Source organism: Chlorocebus sabaeus, chromosome 9 (genome assembly GCF_047675955.1).
Source record: "Chlorocebus sabaeus isolate Y175 chromosome 9, mChlSab1.0.hap1, whole genome shotgun sequence".
Lineage (NCBI taxonomy): Eukaryota > Metazoa > Chordata > Mammalia > Primates > Cercopithecidae > Chlorocebus > Chlorocebus sabaeus.
Window position 1 is genome coordinate 7,326,426 of NC_132912.1, and position 17,971 is coordinate 7,344,396.

Here is a 17,971-nt window from a genome sequence, read left to right on the forward strand (position 1 = left end):
CCGGCTCCACCCAGCCGATGACACAGGGAACTGTAATCGAGACAGTGACCTACACTACCCAGAGCCCTGGGATGAGAAAGGAGATGCTTACAGCTTGGGAGGACACCTGTGTGTCTTCCTAGGAACACAATTCTATCAGACTCCTAAAATTATGTGATTACTTCACTCCCAGCGAGTCATAGGAGAAAGCAGGAGCATGCATGAGCTTGTGGTGACAGATGCCACAGGGCTGCAGAGGTAAGAGGGACCCAGGGCGAGGGAGGCTACAAGCCCACCGCGAGGAGGCAAATGCATTCCTCCTCCTTCAGGAAGAAAATCAGAACAACTGCTTCCGCTCAGTTAAAGGCTGGAATAAGAAGAAGGAAAAGAAGCATTTAAGGGAACACCTTGCCTAAGAAATGTCCCTCCTGAAAGTTAAAGGGCTCAGCAAATGCTGACAGGCTCCAGTGTGAGATCAACAGGCTAAACACCGGCAGAACGCAAAGCTGGTGTGAGTGTCCACAAGCAAGACCTGGATGCTGGAAGCCCCACCTGCCCTCTGGGCCTGTTCCCTTAAAAGATGCCTATCAAGAAGCCCGGTGTGCAGATCCTCCCCGGGTCAGCTCTGGAGCCGAAGGCCTGGGAAAACAAAAACAAAAAAAAACGGTGGGCGGGATCAAGGTGTCATAGGAAACAGGCTGAAGAAAACAACAGAAATGGGATTAGACAAGTATGTGAGGAGAGGGCGGTGGGCGAGGAGAGAGACCCACACAGTAGTAAACGCAGTGCTTACGCCAGTCCAAGCGTTCAATCCTCACAACAACCCTAAGAGACAGGGGGTGTTTTCATCCCCATTTCAGAGATCAGTAAACTGAGGCGCAGGAAGAAATCAAGCAGCCGGTAAGTGGCGGCTGAAGGATTTAAACCTGGGCAGTCCAGCTCCAGAGCCTTAGAGAGCACCTGGGGTAGGCGGCTATCCTTCTCCTTCCTCGTTTTTATTTCTGGGGGGGTATGTGTCTAGCATCGGTCTCCCTCCGGCTAGGGCCCCATACAGTTTTTGCAGAATTCCCACCATGTAGTGGCTGTTGCCTGCTGCTACAGGAGAAGCCAGGTCAACCCCGGACCCACAGGCAGATGAGGGCAGGCTCGGGACCCCTTCAGTGAGAACGTGCTCACCGGGAAGTCACAAGCATCACAGGGGCAGCTGGAAAACCTGAACTTTGCTGTGGTCCCTGCTGCAGAGCCTTCTGGAGAGGTGATTCCCCGGCCTCTGGTCAACAGTCTTCCCAAATCATTCCCAACGGACTTACGACAGCCAGAGCCAGTCCTGCTGCTGGCCTCCAACACCTAACAGAGCACCAGCCTTCCAAACAAACACATGCGGCGGGGTTAAACACCTCTTCACCGAGACAGCTCCTGCGGGTCGCCTGCTCTAACTGCCTGGAAAATACTGTTCCTGTATTCTCAGCCGCTGAAGCAGCTTCTCCCACTAAAGTTTCATACAGGCCATGCTGCTTCTTTTTTAAGGTTTTAAAACCACCCACCCTGGCTTGAAATGTAATTATTTTCACATTTACATGTTCCCTTGTTTCAGTTTTGCAAGTATCTCCAAAATGCATATGAACCACCTGACCTTTCTGCCAGTTATGGAAAAATTTAAGGGCTGTGCTCTGCAGCTGGTCTCCTAAACATACCAGGTGGGCTCAGACCGGTTTCTCTGAACCACACCATGCCTTCCCCATCTGACCTACTGGAGTGCTTTACAAACTCTAGGCTGCATGAGAAACATCTGCGGAGGGAGACTTTGCAAACGCAGATTCCCAGAGACACTGCTACGGGACTCGGACTCGGAGGCACTAGGTCTGGGAGAAATGCGCATGCTAATAGGACCCCATTGACTTGGATGTGGAGGGCAGTCTGCTGGAACTCGGTCATCAGTCACAGAGACAAACCTGTCAAGGAGTTTCTGAATTTTAGCTTCCAGCATAAAAGATCTCACTGTCCCCAAACTCGGTTGGCCAAACAGCAGTTCTTAACGGACTGCTGTACCTTAAATCGCTATTTCGTTCAGGAATACACATTTTATTTCTTCCTCATATCTACTCAGCAAATGCTGAGCGAGCAAAGTGCACAGGACTGTCTGTAAAAACATGGTACTTTTTGTCAGGCGCATGGAGAGGAGCAGAGCCCTGTGGAACGGTGCCCAGCACCAATAACCAAATCAGGAGGCTTGCAGACACGAGCGCTCCTTTTGGCTGGATCACAGGCTCCTGCAGGTGGCAAATCTGAAGAGAAAAGTGCTGCCTAATGATAATATCAGCAATCTTCATTTACTGAGCAACGACTACTACGAGCTAACCATGACTCTTACGCTCTGTCGATGTTCGTCCACTTGCCACCATCCTATAAGAGACTCTATCACTAGCTCTTTTATACAGCTGTACAAATAAAAAAGATTTTACACTCAGGAAGTGCCAAGTTCACACATCCTGGACGCATATGTGCCTACAGAGGATGGGTTGCTGAGTGGCATGTCATGGAATTTAATCTCTACGTGATAGCAAAGACTTGGAACCAAGCCAAATGCCCATCAATGATAGACTGGATAAAGAAACCGTGGCACATATACACCATGGAATACTATGCAGCCATAAAAAAGAATGAGTTCATGTCCTTTGCAGGGACATGGATGAAGCTGGAAACCATCATCCTCAGCAAACTAACACAGGAACAAAAAACCAAACACTGCATGTTCTCACTCATAAGTGGGAGTTGAACAATGAGAACACATGGACACAGGGAGGGGAACAACACACACTGGGGTCTGTCAGGGGGTAGGGGTAATGGAAGGGAGAGCATTAGGACAAATACTTAATACATGCGGGGCTTAAAACCTAGATGACGGGTTGACAGGTGCAGCAAACCACCATGGCACGTGTATACCTATGTAACAAACCTGCACGTTCTGCACATGTATCCCAGAACTTAAAGTAAAATTTAAAAATTAAAAAAAAAAAAGAAACACAGACCTACAGTGTATTCGGAGGAAGGCAATGCCTGTATTTTACAGAAATAACCTCAAAGCCCCGTGAAGAGGGCAGAGAGAGCAGGTAGGAGGCGGCTGAAATCACAGAGCCAGGGAAGAGGGCCTTAGTGCAATGTGGGGGCTGGAAGAGGACAGGCGAAGGCCTGGACTGAAGTGACTCATGGTTTGTGGGGGGCAGTGGGAGGGCAGGAATTACTGTAGAGTTTCTAACTTTGAGGACACCGTGGCTTCCGACTTGGGTGAATAACGGCGTCATTCGTCAGGCAGGACGCTCACGGAGAAGAGCAGAGACGGGTTCTGCTGGTTCTGCCAGTGAGTTCTGTTCTGGAAACGCTGCTGCCACGTGGAGATGTTTTGCAGGGGATGGAAAGGGAGTTGTGAGTGTGATGCCATGGGCGCGGGTGCTCAGATCCCTGTGTGATGCCACGGGCGCGGGCGCTCAGATCCCTGTGTGATGCCACGGGCGCGGGCGCTCAGATCCCTGTGTGATGCCACAGGCGCGGGCGCTCAGATCCCTGTGTGATGTCACGGACGCGGGCGCTCAGATCCCTGTGTGATGCCACGGGCGTGGGCGCTCAGATCCCTGTGTGATGCCATGGGCGCTCAGATCCCTGTGTGATGCCACAGGCGCGGGCACTGAGATCCCTGTGTGATGCCGTGGGCACGGGCGCTCAGATCCCTGTGTGATGCCATGGGCGCGGGCGCTCAGATCCGTGTGTGATGCCATGGGCGCAGGCGCTCAGATCCGTGTGTGATGCCGTGGGCACGGGCGCTCAGATCCCTGTGTGATGCCACGGGCGCGGGCACTGAGATCCCTGTGTGATGCCGTGGGCACGGGCGCTCAGATCCGTGTGTGATGCCATGGGCGCGGGCGCTCAGATCCGTGTGTGATGCCGTGGGCACGGGCGCTCAGATCCCTGTGTGATGCCACGGGCGCGGGCACTGAGATCCCTGTGTGATGCCACGGGCGCGGGCGCTCAGATCCCTGTGTGATGCCACAGGCGCGGGTGCTCAGATCCCTGTGTGATGCCACGGGCGCGGGCACTCAGATCCGTGTGTGATGCCATGGGCGCGCTCAGATCCCTGTGTGATGCCATGGGCACAGGCGCTCAGATCCCTGTGTGATGCCATGGGCGCGGGCGCTCAGATCCCTGTGTGATGCCATGGGCACGGGCGCTCAGATCCCTGTGTGATGCCATGGGTGCGGGCGCTCAGATCCCTGTGTGATGCCATGGGCACGGGCGCTCAGATCCCTGTGTGATGCCATGGGCGCGGGCGCTCAGATCCGTGTGCACAGCATGACCATCCGAAGCCACAGAGAAAGACAAGGCCATGCTGGGCACAGATGGCTGAAAAGCAGGACTGGGGGGATTCTAACCTCCACATCGGAGAAAAGCAGAGTGAAGGAGAGGCCAAGAAAAGTCATCTGGGGAGGAGCTGACGGCGGGAAGGGAGCCCTGCCACCCCAGGACTTCGCAGAAGATGGAGGAGACAGAGGAGCAACCGAGGAAGGACAAGCATTGCCATGAGGAAAGGAGTGGGACTGTCCAGAGACAGAAGTCACCAATGGTGGTAGAAACATACTAAAAATAAAACATCACGAGTAAAAAGCAAGAAACAACCAACCAAAGCAGGAGATGGAGAATATACGCGATCCCTCTTAACAAAAGGTTGAGAAAACGTCCAGCATCTTCCGGCCACCACACCTATGAACACAAGCCACTGTAGCAGGTGAAGAGAAGGCAGTGGCCCCGCCAGGTTGCGGAACTTCCCCTGTGGGTTGCTGTGCTGTGTCCCTGCCTTGGAGGCTGGGTACAAATGAAGCAAGTGGAGAAGGAAAGGCCAGTGTAACAGCATGAGTTCAGAGAACCGTCCCACCTCCACCAATGGGTTGAGACCCAGTCAGATAAATGGGAAGACGCCATCAGACAATTCCAGAGTGATGCATTTCTTAAGATGGGCAAAGGAGAGATGAGATTTATTCCTGAGCTATCACTGCTTCTTGTGTTTAAATACCTATGAGGAAATACTACAGACATATGGGATCGCCACACTGCTCCCCAAACACACTTGCGGAAATCAGTAACTGCACACGTACCGGACCTGCCTTGCATGTAAGTGCTGTGCTTGTCAGTGTGGAATGTGAAGTTCATGGTACAAGGAGGCAATTCCTAAACTCCAAAATCTTACTGTCCAAAGCTGTACACAGCACAGATTCCTAGCTTGATACCTGTAGGGTGTGTTTTGTCATTATTTATTTTTTCCACCCATTCAAAGCACAAAAACACTAAACGCAGATTCCCTGCCTGTTTTAATTTATAACAGGGCTCCCCAATTCAAAACTGGGTTTTGTTATTTGCATTCTAAAGCTCTCTTCAACAATTTCTGCAGCGGTAACAACTGAAAGAGCAAAAACTCAGACGTAAGGAAGTCTGCTTGTCTTCCTAACTCTTGTGACATGAAAGGCATTTCTGCCTCAACTAAAAGGCTAAAATAGCACTGGGGAAGAGAGGGCTGATCACATTCCTTCTAAATAGAAGGAAAAGTGTATGAATCATGATGAGGACAAAAACAGAGAAAACAGGCTGGGCATGGTGGCTCACACCTGTAATCCCAGCACTTTGGGAGGCCAAGGTGGGCAGATCACTTGAGCCCAGGAGTTTGAGACCACCCTGGGCAACAGAGTGGGACCCCCATCTCTACTAAAAATACAAAAGAAACTAGTCAGGTGTGGTGACACGTGCCTGAAATCGCAGCTACTCAAGAGGCTGAGGTGGAAGGATCATTTGAAGAGTTTGAGGCTGCAGTGAGCTGTGATCGCACCATCACACTCCAGTCTGGGCGACAGAGCAAGACCCTGTCTCAAAACAATACAAAAATATACAGAACATCTTCCAAGTGTTTCCTATGGTCTTGAACCTGTTTTAGGTGATCTCCATAGATTAATGAATGTTGCAATCAGGAGTTGTTTTATCCAACACAGTACATGGGGGCTCCAGGGCACTGCTCTGCTCAACCAAGCACTGGAATCCCTCGCTAGGCAATCGGACCCTGGGTTCACCTGCGTGGCTCATATCCAGGGAGGCAGGGCCCCGCAGAGGCAGCACAGAACCCTGCAGGGAGGAAAGTCTGCTGCCGGTGCCAGAGGGCGGCTGGCCGATGTCTGACTCAACTTCATAGACATACAAAGGGCCTGACCTGCTTCCCTCCTCCCTCACTGCTCTGTTTGGCTTGAGGGTCTACTAGGGATGCCCCCCTCCCCTCCACGCATCAAACACAGCAGACAAACTCGCTGGGCGGTATAGACCCCCGTGGGGTTGTCTGTTCATCCCAGCCACCAGGAGCAGCTCAGTGCCTAAGACTTGAGCACATTCCATGGAACCAGGTCCATCACAGTCTCTCTCTGGCTCCTGAGAATTTCCTCTTTGTTCTCTCTACTGGTAAATTCTTCCTGGAAACTCTGCTAACTGCTTTAATGCAAACTAAGCCCCTGCCATAAGTAATACCATGATTGCCATTTTAGAAATGGGGAAACCAGGGCTTAAGTAATGTGCTCAAGGCCACAGGGCCACCACGGGCCTGCGTTCACACCTGGCACTGCGTGGCTCCAAATCGCCATGACTGCAGCTGACCCCGCTCCCATCGCAGACCCCAGATCACGGTGACTGATATGGTTTGGTGTGTCCCCACCCAAATCTCACCTTGAATTACAGCTCCCCAAATTCCCATGTGTTGTGGGAGGGGCCTGCTGGTAGATCACTGAATCATGGGGGCAGCCCGCCCATACTGATCTTGTGGTAGTGAATAAGTCTCACAAGATCTGTGGTTTTAGAAGGGGTTTCCCTTTTCGCTTGGCCTCATTCTCTCCTGCCGCCCCCATGTAAGACGTGATTTCCAGCTTCCGCCATGACTGTGAGGCCTATCCAGCCATGTGGAACTGTGACTCCATTAAACCTATTTTTCTCACCAGTCTTGAGTATGTCTTTATCAGCAGCATGAAAACGGACTAATACAGTGACTCATGTGACTGCCGAGCGAGCCTGCTGTCCCTCCTCACCAGTGCCCCAGCTGGCTAGTGCCCCGTTTGCTTCTAAAAGTCTCCTCGTTTAACTCGGTGTCAAAATTCCCGCCACTTCCTATGCCTCCTCAGCTGGGATCTCCATCCATATCTTAAAATGCAACTGTCGCTCTTCAAAACTGTCTCCTTCCAAACCTGTTCTTCCTCCTCTGTGTCCCTAGTCCTTTTAATGTGTCCCTGGGGACACTTCCAAGGAAGCCAAAGAAGCAGGACCAGCCCCTCTATCAACTAACTCTTCAGTCCTCCATTAACCACAAGCCACCTACATCTTAACATTCTTGCCAATAGGTGGCCAGGTCTATGAGGACCAAAAAGACAGTATGGTAAATTATGATGAAAATAGATAAACATAAAGCATTCCGATTGATAATAAATCTTGTAAAAGGCCATTTTCAGACAAATCCAGCATGGTTTGACTCATGTGAGGTACCTGAAGTCATCAACTTCATAGAGACCGGAAGGAGGATGGTGCTGGTCAGGGGCTAAGGAGGGAAGGCCGACTTTAACGGGGAGAGAGTTTCAGTTTTGCAAGATGAAAAATGTTCTGGAGATGGTGGTGGTGGGTATATATAATAGGGCAAATAAACTTCAGGCCACTGAACTGTATAATTTACAATGACTGAAGTGGTTAATTTGATGTTACATATATTTTAAAACCATTTTTAAAGATGAAAATTTTTTTCAATAAAATATCTCAACGAAACCACCCAAAAGTTCTTGTCAATCTGTTGCATTACTTGCTAAACATGAGCTAGACATCTACCAGGTATCATCTGAAGTGCAATGTAAGTGGTGCATGTATATATATTTAGCCAGGTGTCCAGGAAAAATAATTCTGAGAAAGAAGACTCCAAAAAAGACGCTAAGGAAGACAACGCGGGCAGTGCGAACCTTCTTCTGGGCTAAAGAGCTAGGACAGCACACACAACTGCTGGACCAATGTATTGGTCCCATAAAAAAAAGGACTGGAAATGAATAGAAAGTCACTTAGTTTGTGGAAAAGCAGAGCTGTGAGTGTGGGAGCCAGTGTGTGCGGCCACAATACTAGAGACCTAAGGCTGAAAGTAACTTGTATTATATGAACAATATTCACAGTTATAGACATGATGACCTGCAGCAGAACACTGACCTAGGAGAAGGCACAGCCTCCTTTCCAGAACACTGGCCCCATCATCAATCATCCTTGCTAACTACCCGTGGTTTCTGAGAGCTTAAGATTCTTTTCAAATATGCACTTAAAATGATATTACATTAATCTCATATATTTTATTCATTGCTCCCTCTTCAACAACAGCCCCTTTAGAGACATGCAAAGAATGAATCCACTTCAAGGGAAGTCAGATATTAACTAGAAAGAATCATTTTAATTACCTAAAAGTGGTCAATCAGTCTAGTGTTGAAAAGACTTCAAATCAATTTAATGCATGAAAATAACGAATAAAATTGTTACAAAGTACTTCATAAATTTAAAGTGTCAAATAAATGGCCTATAATCGGAATAATCATCATTAGATAAAAAAATTTAACAGCCACAAAGTGACCATGATGAATCTCCATCATTTTATCCCCAACATGGAGGAAAGGAAACATCAGATAGATAAAACTGAAATAACGAGAGCTAAGTGCCATTAAGCTGTCACTTTGAAAGGTCGGTGCTCAGTAAGAGCCAAAATCAAAACCGAAACCAAAACAATTCAAGCAAGACCCAGGAAACTGACTGGAATTTTACTTTATTTGTAGGCCATATCGTTTGTAAGTGATGAAAAAGATGCATGATTTTGAGTAATAACTACAGGTAATATCCTATGCAACAGATAATACTCAACAGACTGTTTACAAACCCTTTTTTTTTTTTTTTTTTTTTTTTTTTAGACGGAGTCTGGCTCTGTCGCCCAGGCTGGAGTGCAGTGGCACAATCTCGGCTCACTGCAAGCTCTGCCTCCCGGGTTCACACCATTCTCCTGCCTCAGCCTCCTCAGTAGCTCGGACTACAGGCGCCCGCCACCTCGCTCAGCTAGTTTTTTTTTTGTATTTTTAGTAAAGACGGGGTTTCACCGTGTTAGCCAGGATGGTCTCGATCTCCCAACCTCGTGGTCCACCCGCCTCGGCCTCCCAAAGTGCTGGGATTACAGGCGTGAGCCACCACACCTGGCTACAAACACTTTTTAGAACAATGAATCAGGTCTGGAAAAACGGTCAACGTGTATTTTCTGATGTGTTTCCTAACACTAACTAGTCTTCATTACTACCCAGTGAAAACACTCCGGGGAATAAGGAAAAGATCTGACATGAGACGACTTCTATTTCTTTGCGAGAAAATCAAAAATCTGTATTCAAAGAGAACAGGCCAAAGAAGAAAACACTGCCCAAAATGTTACATATACACTAAATGTTGTCCATCCCTCTTTTTTAAGACGTGGGAAGCCGTAGGGTCTGGTGAATGAAGCAACAGAGAAAATGTCAAGAGCAATGGAATTGAACCTCAGGCAGATCTTAATGGCTTAGCTAGCTTCTCCACCTATAAAAATCAGGGCACTCTTACTGCTGTTTGTGTTAGGTAATTAACAGCCATAAAGCATGCTGAAAGTAGAAACTGCTAAATAAATAATGACTGCCAAAGAATTTTAACCATAATGTGCTAAGTAATAAGGATAAAACATGGGCTTTTAACTTGACCATTTTTGTTTTCAAATTAATAATGCAAACAAGAGTCTGATCTCATTAAGATGGCTCAGCATAGTGTTACATAGCAAGTTAAACTTAGTCATTACAAAGTACAGAAGGAATCTTGCTTCTCCAAGAGCAGTTCACCCAACTCTAGGTGGAGCTGTGAAAACAAAGCCATGTTCTATTCTTGTAAGCTACAGACATGTTACCACGTTGCCTGTGTCTACACTTCCGTTAACTCCAGACAGAGGTCATTCTACTTGAAAACCCACTAAGCAATCAACTTCTTGGGAATCTCCATTTACTTCACATTGATTTTGGAACCCTAAACTTCAGTAACATTTTAAACAATTTTCTGGGAATTGGCAACACAATGATGTCAGCCACAACAACTGCTTTCCACATTTCCAATTCCTTGTACTACAATATGTATGAGATTGTCAGGCATTTTATAGATTCATAGTGACAAAATAAAAATGGAGATCTTAGTATCAATTCTATGATTTTCCTTCTAAACTTTTTATTCCAAGAGTGATATTAAGTCGTAAGATTTAAACTATGAACTAGGAGAGCTAACTTTGTTTTACTATTCATATCTATTCATTTTTGCATATATACCTGAAACAACTACTGAGTATTATGAAATCCTACGAAAAAAAATCCAAAGAATTATAAATCACAGAAAGATGGGAAAGCCTTGGAGATCAAATCCATTGTAATTATTTCTCATTGAAAACACACTACCTGCAAAATATGGTTTTCTACTTAAATATAAAGTCTGATCAGGATTCTGCTCACAAAATACAGCATTCTGTGAATTTTCTTATACCTGTAAATATGCTATAGCTAGAAAGGGTAGTTTCAACATCACTGAACAAAGAAGCCTAAATTCTGTTTATTAGACATTTGGGGAGAGTCATCCTCCAGGTACTATTTTGAGGAGGAACTGAACATCTACATCAAATTAAAGGATGTTACCACATTAAAATACAAATGTACAATTTTGTCCTCATAATAACCAAGACCTGGAATCCCGGTTTTAGTGACTCACATTAATTTAATTGTGACATTTGCTTTTCTAATCATAGATGTAAAAAGACCACTGTGTTCCAAACATAATTATCTTGCCTGCATCTCATTGCACGAAATTATTAGTTAAGATGAGAGCCTCTGAATAAATTCATATTTGATTAGTTTCACTTATTTAAGAACCCGGAATAATTTAAGATCTGTTTAAATGAAAGAGAACTAAGGCACCTTCTGAGAAGGGCTGCATTCCTCCACACGTTGCCATTTCAACAAACTCTACAATCCCCCCAGCGACTGCTACCCCCAGCGAGTACATACCTTCCAGGTGAAGCCACATCAGCCGCCCCTTCACACTCACAACGGAGGCCACACACAGTTCTCCTGGATTCCTGGGGTTCACAGCTTCAAGTTTCATGTTCTTTGTGAAACCTCGACTGAATGATGTCTGCAAGAGAAATGGGACCAACACTGAACCAGTGCTGACGCAGCAGGACAAAGCTGGGCAGATGAAGAAAGAGAAAGAAATGCGTGCACATGCATCTCACATCAACAAGACAGGCTCACGTACGTGTTTGTCCTTCCCACCATTCATGAAGAACCAGGTGGTCTTCATTTTTGTTTCCCAGAAATTAGAACTATGCCTAGCACATAGTAGGTGCCTAATAATATTTGTTAAACGAGTGAGAGTATGAATTCATTCTCCTTCCAGTTCCATATGCACCCTTCCTTCTACGGGATCACTGAAGCACACACCATTTCCTCCACCTTCCTATACCCATTGATAACAGTTCAAGTGGGTACACGGAGTTTCCATCCGGCGAAGAATATCCTTTAGAAATTTTCATAGTAAAAGGCTGGGTGCGGTGGCTCACACCCGTAATCCCAGCACTTTAGGAGGCTGAGGCAGGTGGATCACTTGAGGTCAGGAGTTCAAGACTAGTCTGGCTAACATGATGAAACTCCAACTTTACTAAAATACAAAAATTAGCTGAGCATGGTGGCGCACGCCTGTAATCCCAGCTACTCAGAAGGGTGAGGCAGGAGACTCACTTGAACCTGGGAGGCAGAGGTTGCAGCGAGCTGAGATCTCGCCACTGCACTCCAGCATGGGCAACAGAGTGAGACCCCATCTCAAACGAAAAAAAAAAAAAAAAAAAAAAGATTTTTTTGTAATAGTGTAGGTCTTTTTGATGATGAATTCTTGTGGTTTTAATTGAAATTATCTTTATTTTCCTTTGTTCTTTTTGCTCATTGCTAATTTTATCGCTATTATTTATTGCTTTTTGTTTATTATTATCTTTTTAAGATCACTTTAAACATTTTTACAGAGAGTAAAATTCAGTCTTTTGGGTATACTGTTCTCTGAGTGCAGGGCTGTGAGACCAGTGCATTTCATTATGCAGCTATAACCACAATCAACACACAGAACCATTCCTTCACCCCCAAAATACCCTTGCACTGGGGTCCTCTGGTAATCAGTCCCTCCAAAGCACTCAATTCCTGGCAAACACCAATCTGTTTTCTGTGCTTATAATTTCCTTTATATTTCTTTATATTCTCATTATGAGAAAATTTTCCTTTATATCTACAGTTCTTAAACTTTAGGATCAGAATCCCCGTTTTATTCTGTAAGTCATGTAAATGGACTCACACTATCTTGTAGTCTTTTGAGTCTGGCTTCTTTCACTTAGCATAATACACTGAGATTCATCCATGCTATTACATGAAATGGAAGTTTGTCCTGCTTTCTTGCTGAGTAGTTTGTACAGATGCACTGTAGCTTATCTGTCCACTTACCAGTTAAAGGACATTTGAGTTGTTTTCAGTGATTGTGATTAAACCTGCTGTAAACATTCTGGTACAACTTTTCATCTAAACATAAGTACATTAATCTGCTCAGGTTGCTGTGGCAAAATACCACAGACTGAAGTTTAAGCAACAAAAATTTATTTTCTCATGGTCCTGGAGGCTGGAGGTCAGAGATCAGGGTGTCAGCAGGGCTGGCTTCTTTGGAGGCCTCTCTCCTTGACTTGCAGATGTTGTCTTCTCCCTGTGTCCTCATGTGGTCATGCCTCTGTGTGTATTGAGCAGTTTCTACTTTCAGCATGCTTTATGGCTGTTAATTACCTAACACAAACAGCAGTAAGAGTGTCCTGATTTTTATAGGTGGAGAAACTAGCCAAGCCATTAAGATCTGCCTGGGATTCAATCCCCATCTTCTTCATCTTCTTTTTTTTTTTTTAGACAGGGTCTCATTTTGTCACCCAGGCTTGAGTACAGTGGCATGATCTCGGCTCACTGCAACCTCTGCCTCCTGGGTTCAAGCCATTATCCTGCCTCAGCATCCTGAGTAGATGGGACTATAGGAATGCCCCACCACGCCCAACTAATTTTTTCTGTATTTTTAGTAGAGCTGGGATTTCACCATGTTGGCCAGGCTGATCTTGAACTCCTGACATCAAGTGATCTGCCCACCTCAGCCTCCCAAAGTGTTGGGATTACAGGTGTGAATCACTGAGTCTGGCCCCCTCCTTTCTTATGAGGACACCAGTCACACTGGATGAGGGTCCACCCATAGGACCTCATTTTATTTTAATCACTTCTTTAAAAACTGTATCTCCAAAAACACTCACATGCTGAAGTATTGAGGGTTACGATTTGAACATATGAATCTGGGGGAGGCACAATTCAACCCGTGCCATTAAGTTTGCCTTTCTCTAGAGATGGGGCTGCTAGACCATATAGTAAATGAATGTTTAACTTTCTAAGAAGCTGCCAAAATGTTTGCCAAAGTTACTACAGCATTTTGCATTCCTATGACCAGTGTACGAGAGTTTTAGTTGCTACACATCCTCATCAGCACCTGGTATTGCCAGTTTTTCCAAATCCAGCCGTTGTAATAGGTATCTAGCGGTGTCTCATGGTGGTGTTAGCTTGCATCTGCCCTACTGACTGCTGATGCTGAGCATGCTTTCCCGTGTTTTCCTGTCATCCATACATCTTCTTTGGTGAAATGTCTTTTTTTATTCTTATTCAGCCGCCTCTTCTGGGTCTTCAATTCTACATGATAATTGTCCCTCAGATCCTGAGATTCCATTTGTCCTTCATTTCCCTGTCCATCTTCTTCTGTTTTACAGACAAAATAATTTCTATCTTCAAGGTCATGGACTCTTTCCTCTATCTTCCCGATTAAGCTAATCCAATAAATTTGTTTATTTCAAAAATTGTATTTTTGGGTTCTAGAATCTCTCTTTTTTATAGTTTCTACTTCTTCTCTGGGACTTCCTATATTTTCATTCATTAGAGAATATTTTCCTTTATATCTACAGTTCTTAAATTGTAGGATCAGAATCCTCTTGAAAATCTTTTAAAAATATAAATTTCTGGGCTTCTCCCCGAAGTTTTGATTCAGTTGATTGTAGGTGGAGCCAGAGAATGTGTATTTCTGAAAAGTGCCCAGGTGATACTGAGGCTGCTGGTCTCAGGCTCATCCTTTAAGGACCACTGCTTTACGTCACAGTTAGTTATAATAGGGGCTTGAAAATACTTGTCTGCTAATTCCAACATCTGGGTCATGATGGGTTTAGTCTATGCTTGGCTTAGTCTATGCTGATTATCTTTTCTACTGATAATGAGGCTGATTTTCCCATTTCGTCTTTTCTATTGGGAATGAGGCTGATTTTCCCATTTGTCTTGAGCAATGTGGGAATTAAAGAGTAGATATTTTCAATGTTATGTTGTGGCAAGTTTGGATTATGTTATATTCTATCAAGAGTGTCGACTTTTCTATTTTAGCAAGCTATCACCTTGGTTGGACTGAAACTACAGACTCTGTCTCTTGAGAAGCAGCTCAAATCTCAATTGGGTTCACCTCTCCTAGGCTGCTTGGAGTCTTCCTGGCACCTACATGATTCAGGGATCACCACAAAAACCTAGACAGAATTTACACATAGAATCTGGGGTTCCCAATCCTGGTTTTCCGCTGTCTGAGTCTTCCCTCACTTTCCAGGATCTGTGGTTGCCCAAATTTTGTAATGTGGTTCATCAGGCCAGAGAGACCATGAATTTTACATCACTCTCTAAGTTATCCGACATGTTGTCAACTGTGGCTGCCCTCAGGCTAAAAGTCTGAAAAAAAGGGGACAATTCCCCCATGCTGTTCCCTTCCTCCAGTCTCCTATTTTCTTGCCTGCTTTTGTTCACGTTCCACTACCCTTAAATAGTCGTTTTTGGTCCTGTGTCCAGACCTTAGAGCTGCTCTACATGCAGAAGGGTCAGTTCAGTATGAGCTTACTCAGCCAATACTGAAAATATTATTTTAAAATAAACATAAAATTTTCCCAACTTGCCAACTACTATAAATTATCATCAGCCATGTTACAACACTATAGATCTATACACTTATGGATACTGAGATAAACAGTTTCCTATAAGGAACAGAGACTACTTCTTTTTCTGACTTAGAAATCAAGGTAATTCACATTTACATGTCTTTTTCTAAAACTTAATTTGAAAAATACAATTATATTTTTATGTAACCTGAAAAAAAGTGATCCAATGCATGTTAAGAAATCAACTGGCTCCATGCCTTTACGTTTCTTTGGAAATAGGAAGCAAAGATCTTCTAGGTGGGTTATTTGTTTCTGCAAGTTACCTGGTCTTACCCACAGCTATCATGGATTGAACTTCGTTCTGAAAATACAATTCCGTTGGCCGCTTGAAAAACCTCTAAGTAAGTTAAAATGCATTTATCCTTCTTAACAAGGGAAAGCTACAACCACATAACCTATTTTCATTTCAATCCACCGCTTGAGGGTAATTTATAAAGGATCAATAGCAAAACTGTTACCTGTGAGTTTATTTACCAAGCATTTTACTGTGTCGATCCCTTTCATAACAGCCTCTGTTAAACATCCCTGGGGAAATGTCTTCCACATATCCAATTCCACACTAGCTCTCCTCTAATACACAGGAGATGTGTGATTAAAAAATGAAGTCGTAACATGCATTCCATTAAAGAGCACTCGTAGCAAGCTAACAAACTCAGCAAAGCACCGCCAATGCAGTGCATATGTCAACAATCCTCTCTATTACATAAACGGAGTGCCAGAAACGAAGGCATTCCTACGGAACATGCCTGCAGATTCATCCAAACAGACAGCAACTTGGTGGCCAAATCCTGAAAGCTCAGAAGCCACCTGGGAATGTGGTGACTTACTCTACCACTCAAAGCCATGTGGACAACTCCTGGCTGCGAATGGGAACAGAGGACTGATAAAAAGAAGCTTTAGTGGGGCTATGTTGCCATAGAAGAAATCACTCTTTAAATATAGAATGAAAGAGAGAGAGAAGGATTTTCTTCCAAAAGTTAATGATTCGGGGAAGGAATATTTCTCTTTGTACCTTGTCAGGTACAAAGCACAATCTCAAAAGGGTTTTAGGGTGCTATAAGATGTTTCTGCGACCCTAAATGAAAGCAGACTAGCCAGCAGATTCTGTGACTGCGACATCAATACGATGAGAAGTCAAGACGGCACAGGACATCAAAGCTTTCAGAGTTAACCAGCTGCAGTCCTCATGGGCGCATGGTTACCAGCCCTGTCACCTAAACACACACCACTCAGTTCTTCAAGATACAGAGAAACTGCTCTTGTGCAAAGGCAACATCATTCAGTGGCAATCCTGGGGAGAGCCAGGACTGGGAACCACAAATGGGAACCACAAATTCTACGTGTAAATTCTGCCTAGATTTTTTTTACTGCTCCCTGGATCATGCAGGTGCCAGGCAGACTCCAAGCAGCCTAGATAAGGGGAGAACTCAGCTGAGATTTGAGCTGCTTCTCAAGGTCGTTCAATCACAGAAGGATCCTTGATTTCCAACCTTGCTGCTGACGTGCTTCTGTATTTACAGGTACCAACTGACCCAATCATCAACGTACTGAACCCTCCAAACTCTGATGTTGACCTGAGGTCACTTTTGAACTCCCTATTCAGCCACCCCTTTCTCGCTTCATTTTTCATATCGTTATGTCTAGAGCGCAAAGACAGGTGCAGCAGCAAGAACCCGCAAGCTCCAGGAGCACATGCTCAGCAAACAAGTCTCTGACCAGCGAGGGCTGTGCACTGTCGTCACAGATCTCAATTAAGAGGACACTATCATCTTTTTGTCTTAATGTAAATTAACTCTCCTAACTAAAAGCGCATTGAACACAGTAGACTATACATTTAAGCCTAATTCTTAAAACAGAGATAATTGATATCTCTACTCATAGTTCCTAGGGTTGAAGAATTATTGATAATTTTGTAAACTACAGTCACGTACTGCATGGTGACGTTTCGGTCAATGACGAACTGCGTATACAATGGTAGTTCCATGTGATTATATGGTTGTACCACGTAACCTAGGCTATGTGGTATAAGCTATACCATCCAGGCCGTGGATGAATCTCAAAGCTGTATGTAGCACAGGCTATACCATCTAGGCCTGTGTAGGTACAAGGTACACTCTATGGCATTTACACAACAAAGAAGTGGCCTGATGATGCGTTTCTCAGAACATACCCCCATCATTAAGCAATGCATGACTGTAGTTTATAAAATGACTTCCTATACCTCTGTAAGTATATGCACGTGCACAAACACTCATTGCTACTTTATGTGTCACAAAAATCCTATTACTATGTTCCAATAAGCTCTGTATGAACCAGGTAGTTGCTTAAAGTTAGCAAAGCACAGAAGTCACTAGCACCTTACTGGACATCAAAGAAAGCATTAAAGCCATCAAAATAAGTAAGACTGCATTTTAAGACTAGGCCTCACGAGCAAACACTCTCCTATCAATGGGCTCATGGATAAGATGCTACACAGCAAGTGTTCCTCGAACAGGGGCACAGATGGCCAGCTGTCCACCAAAATGTGTCCTCTTCGCTCCAGAGCCCAGAATCACAGCTGGGCAGCAAGCCCAGGCAGGACCCACTTACTGGCCTCACCTGTGACATGGTGCAGCCAAGTAACGAGCTCCCACCAGTAGAAAGCAAACGGCAGTAATATGCACTGCTATCAGGCTGCAGTATTTAGAACTAGTGATACCTTCTCCTTCATCTCTTTTCCTTCTGCCGGCTAGGTTACTCACCAAGGTGAGAACCACCTATTAATCAGGAAAACCCTGGACT

The 17,971-nt window shown here is 45.0% G+C and overlaps 1 protein-coding gene across 2 annotated transcripts in view; it reads right to left on the reverse strand.

The window, feature by feature from the left end:
• SFMBT2 (Scm like with four mbt domains 2) overlaps positions 1-17,971 on the reverse strand; it is a 253,380-nt gene that overhangs the window by 52,363 nt on the left and 183,046 nt on the right. For both annotated transcript variants that reach the window (XM_037983322.2, XM_037983323.2), the window contains one exon: positions 11,118-11,244. In XM_037983322.2, the coding sequence (XP_037839250.2) occupies positions 11,118-11,244 (127 nt within the window). The remainder of the gene's footprint in view (positions 1-11,117; positions 11,245-17,971) is intronic.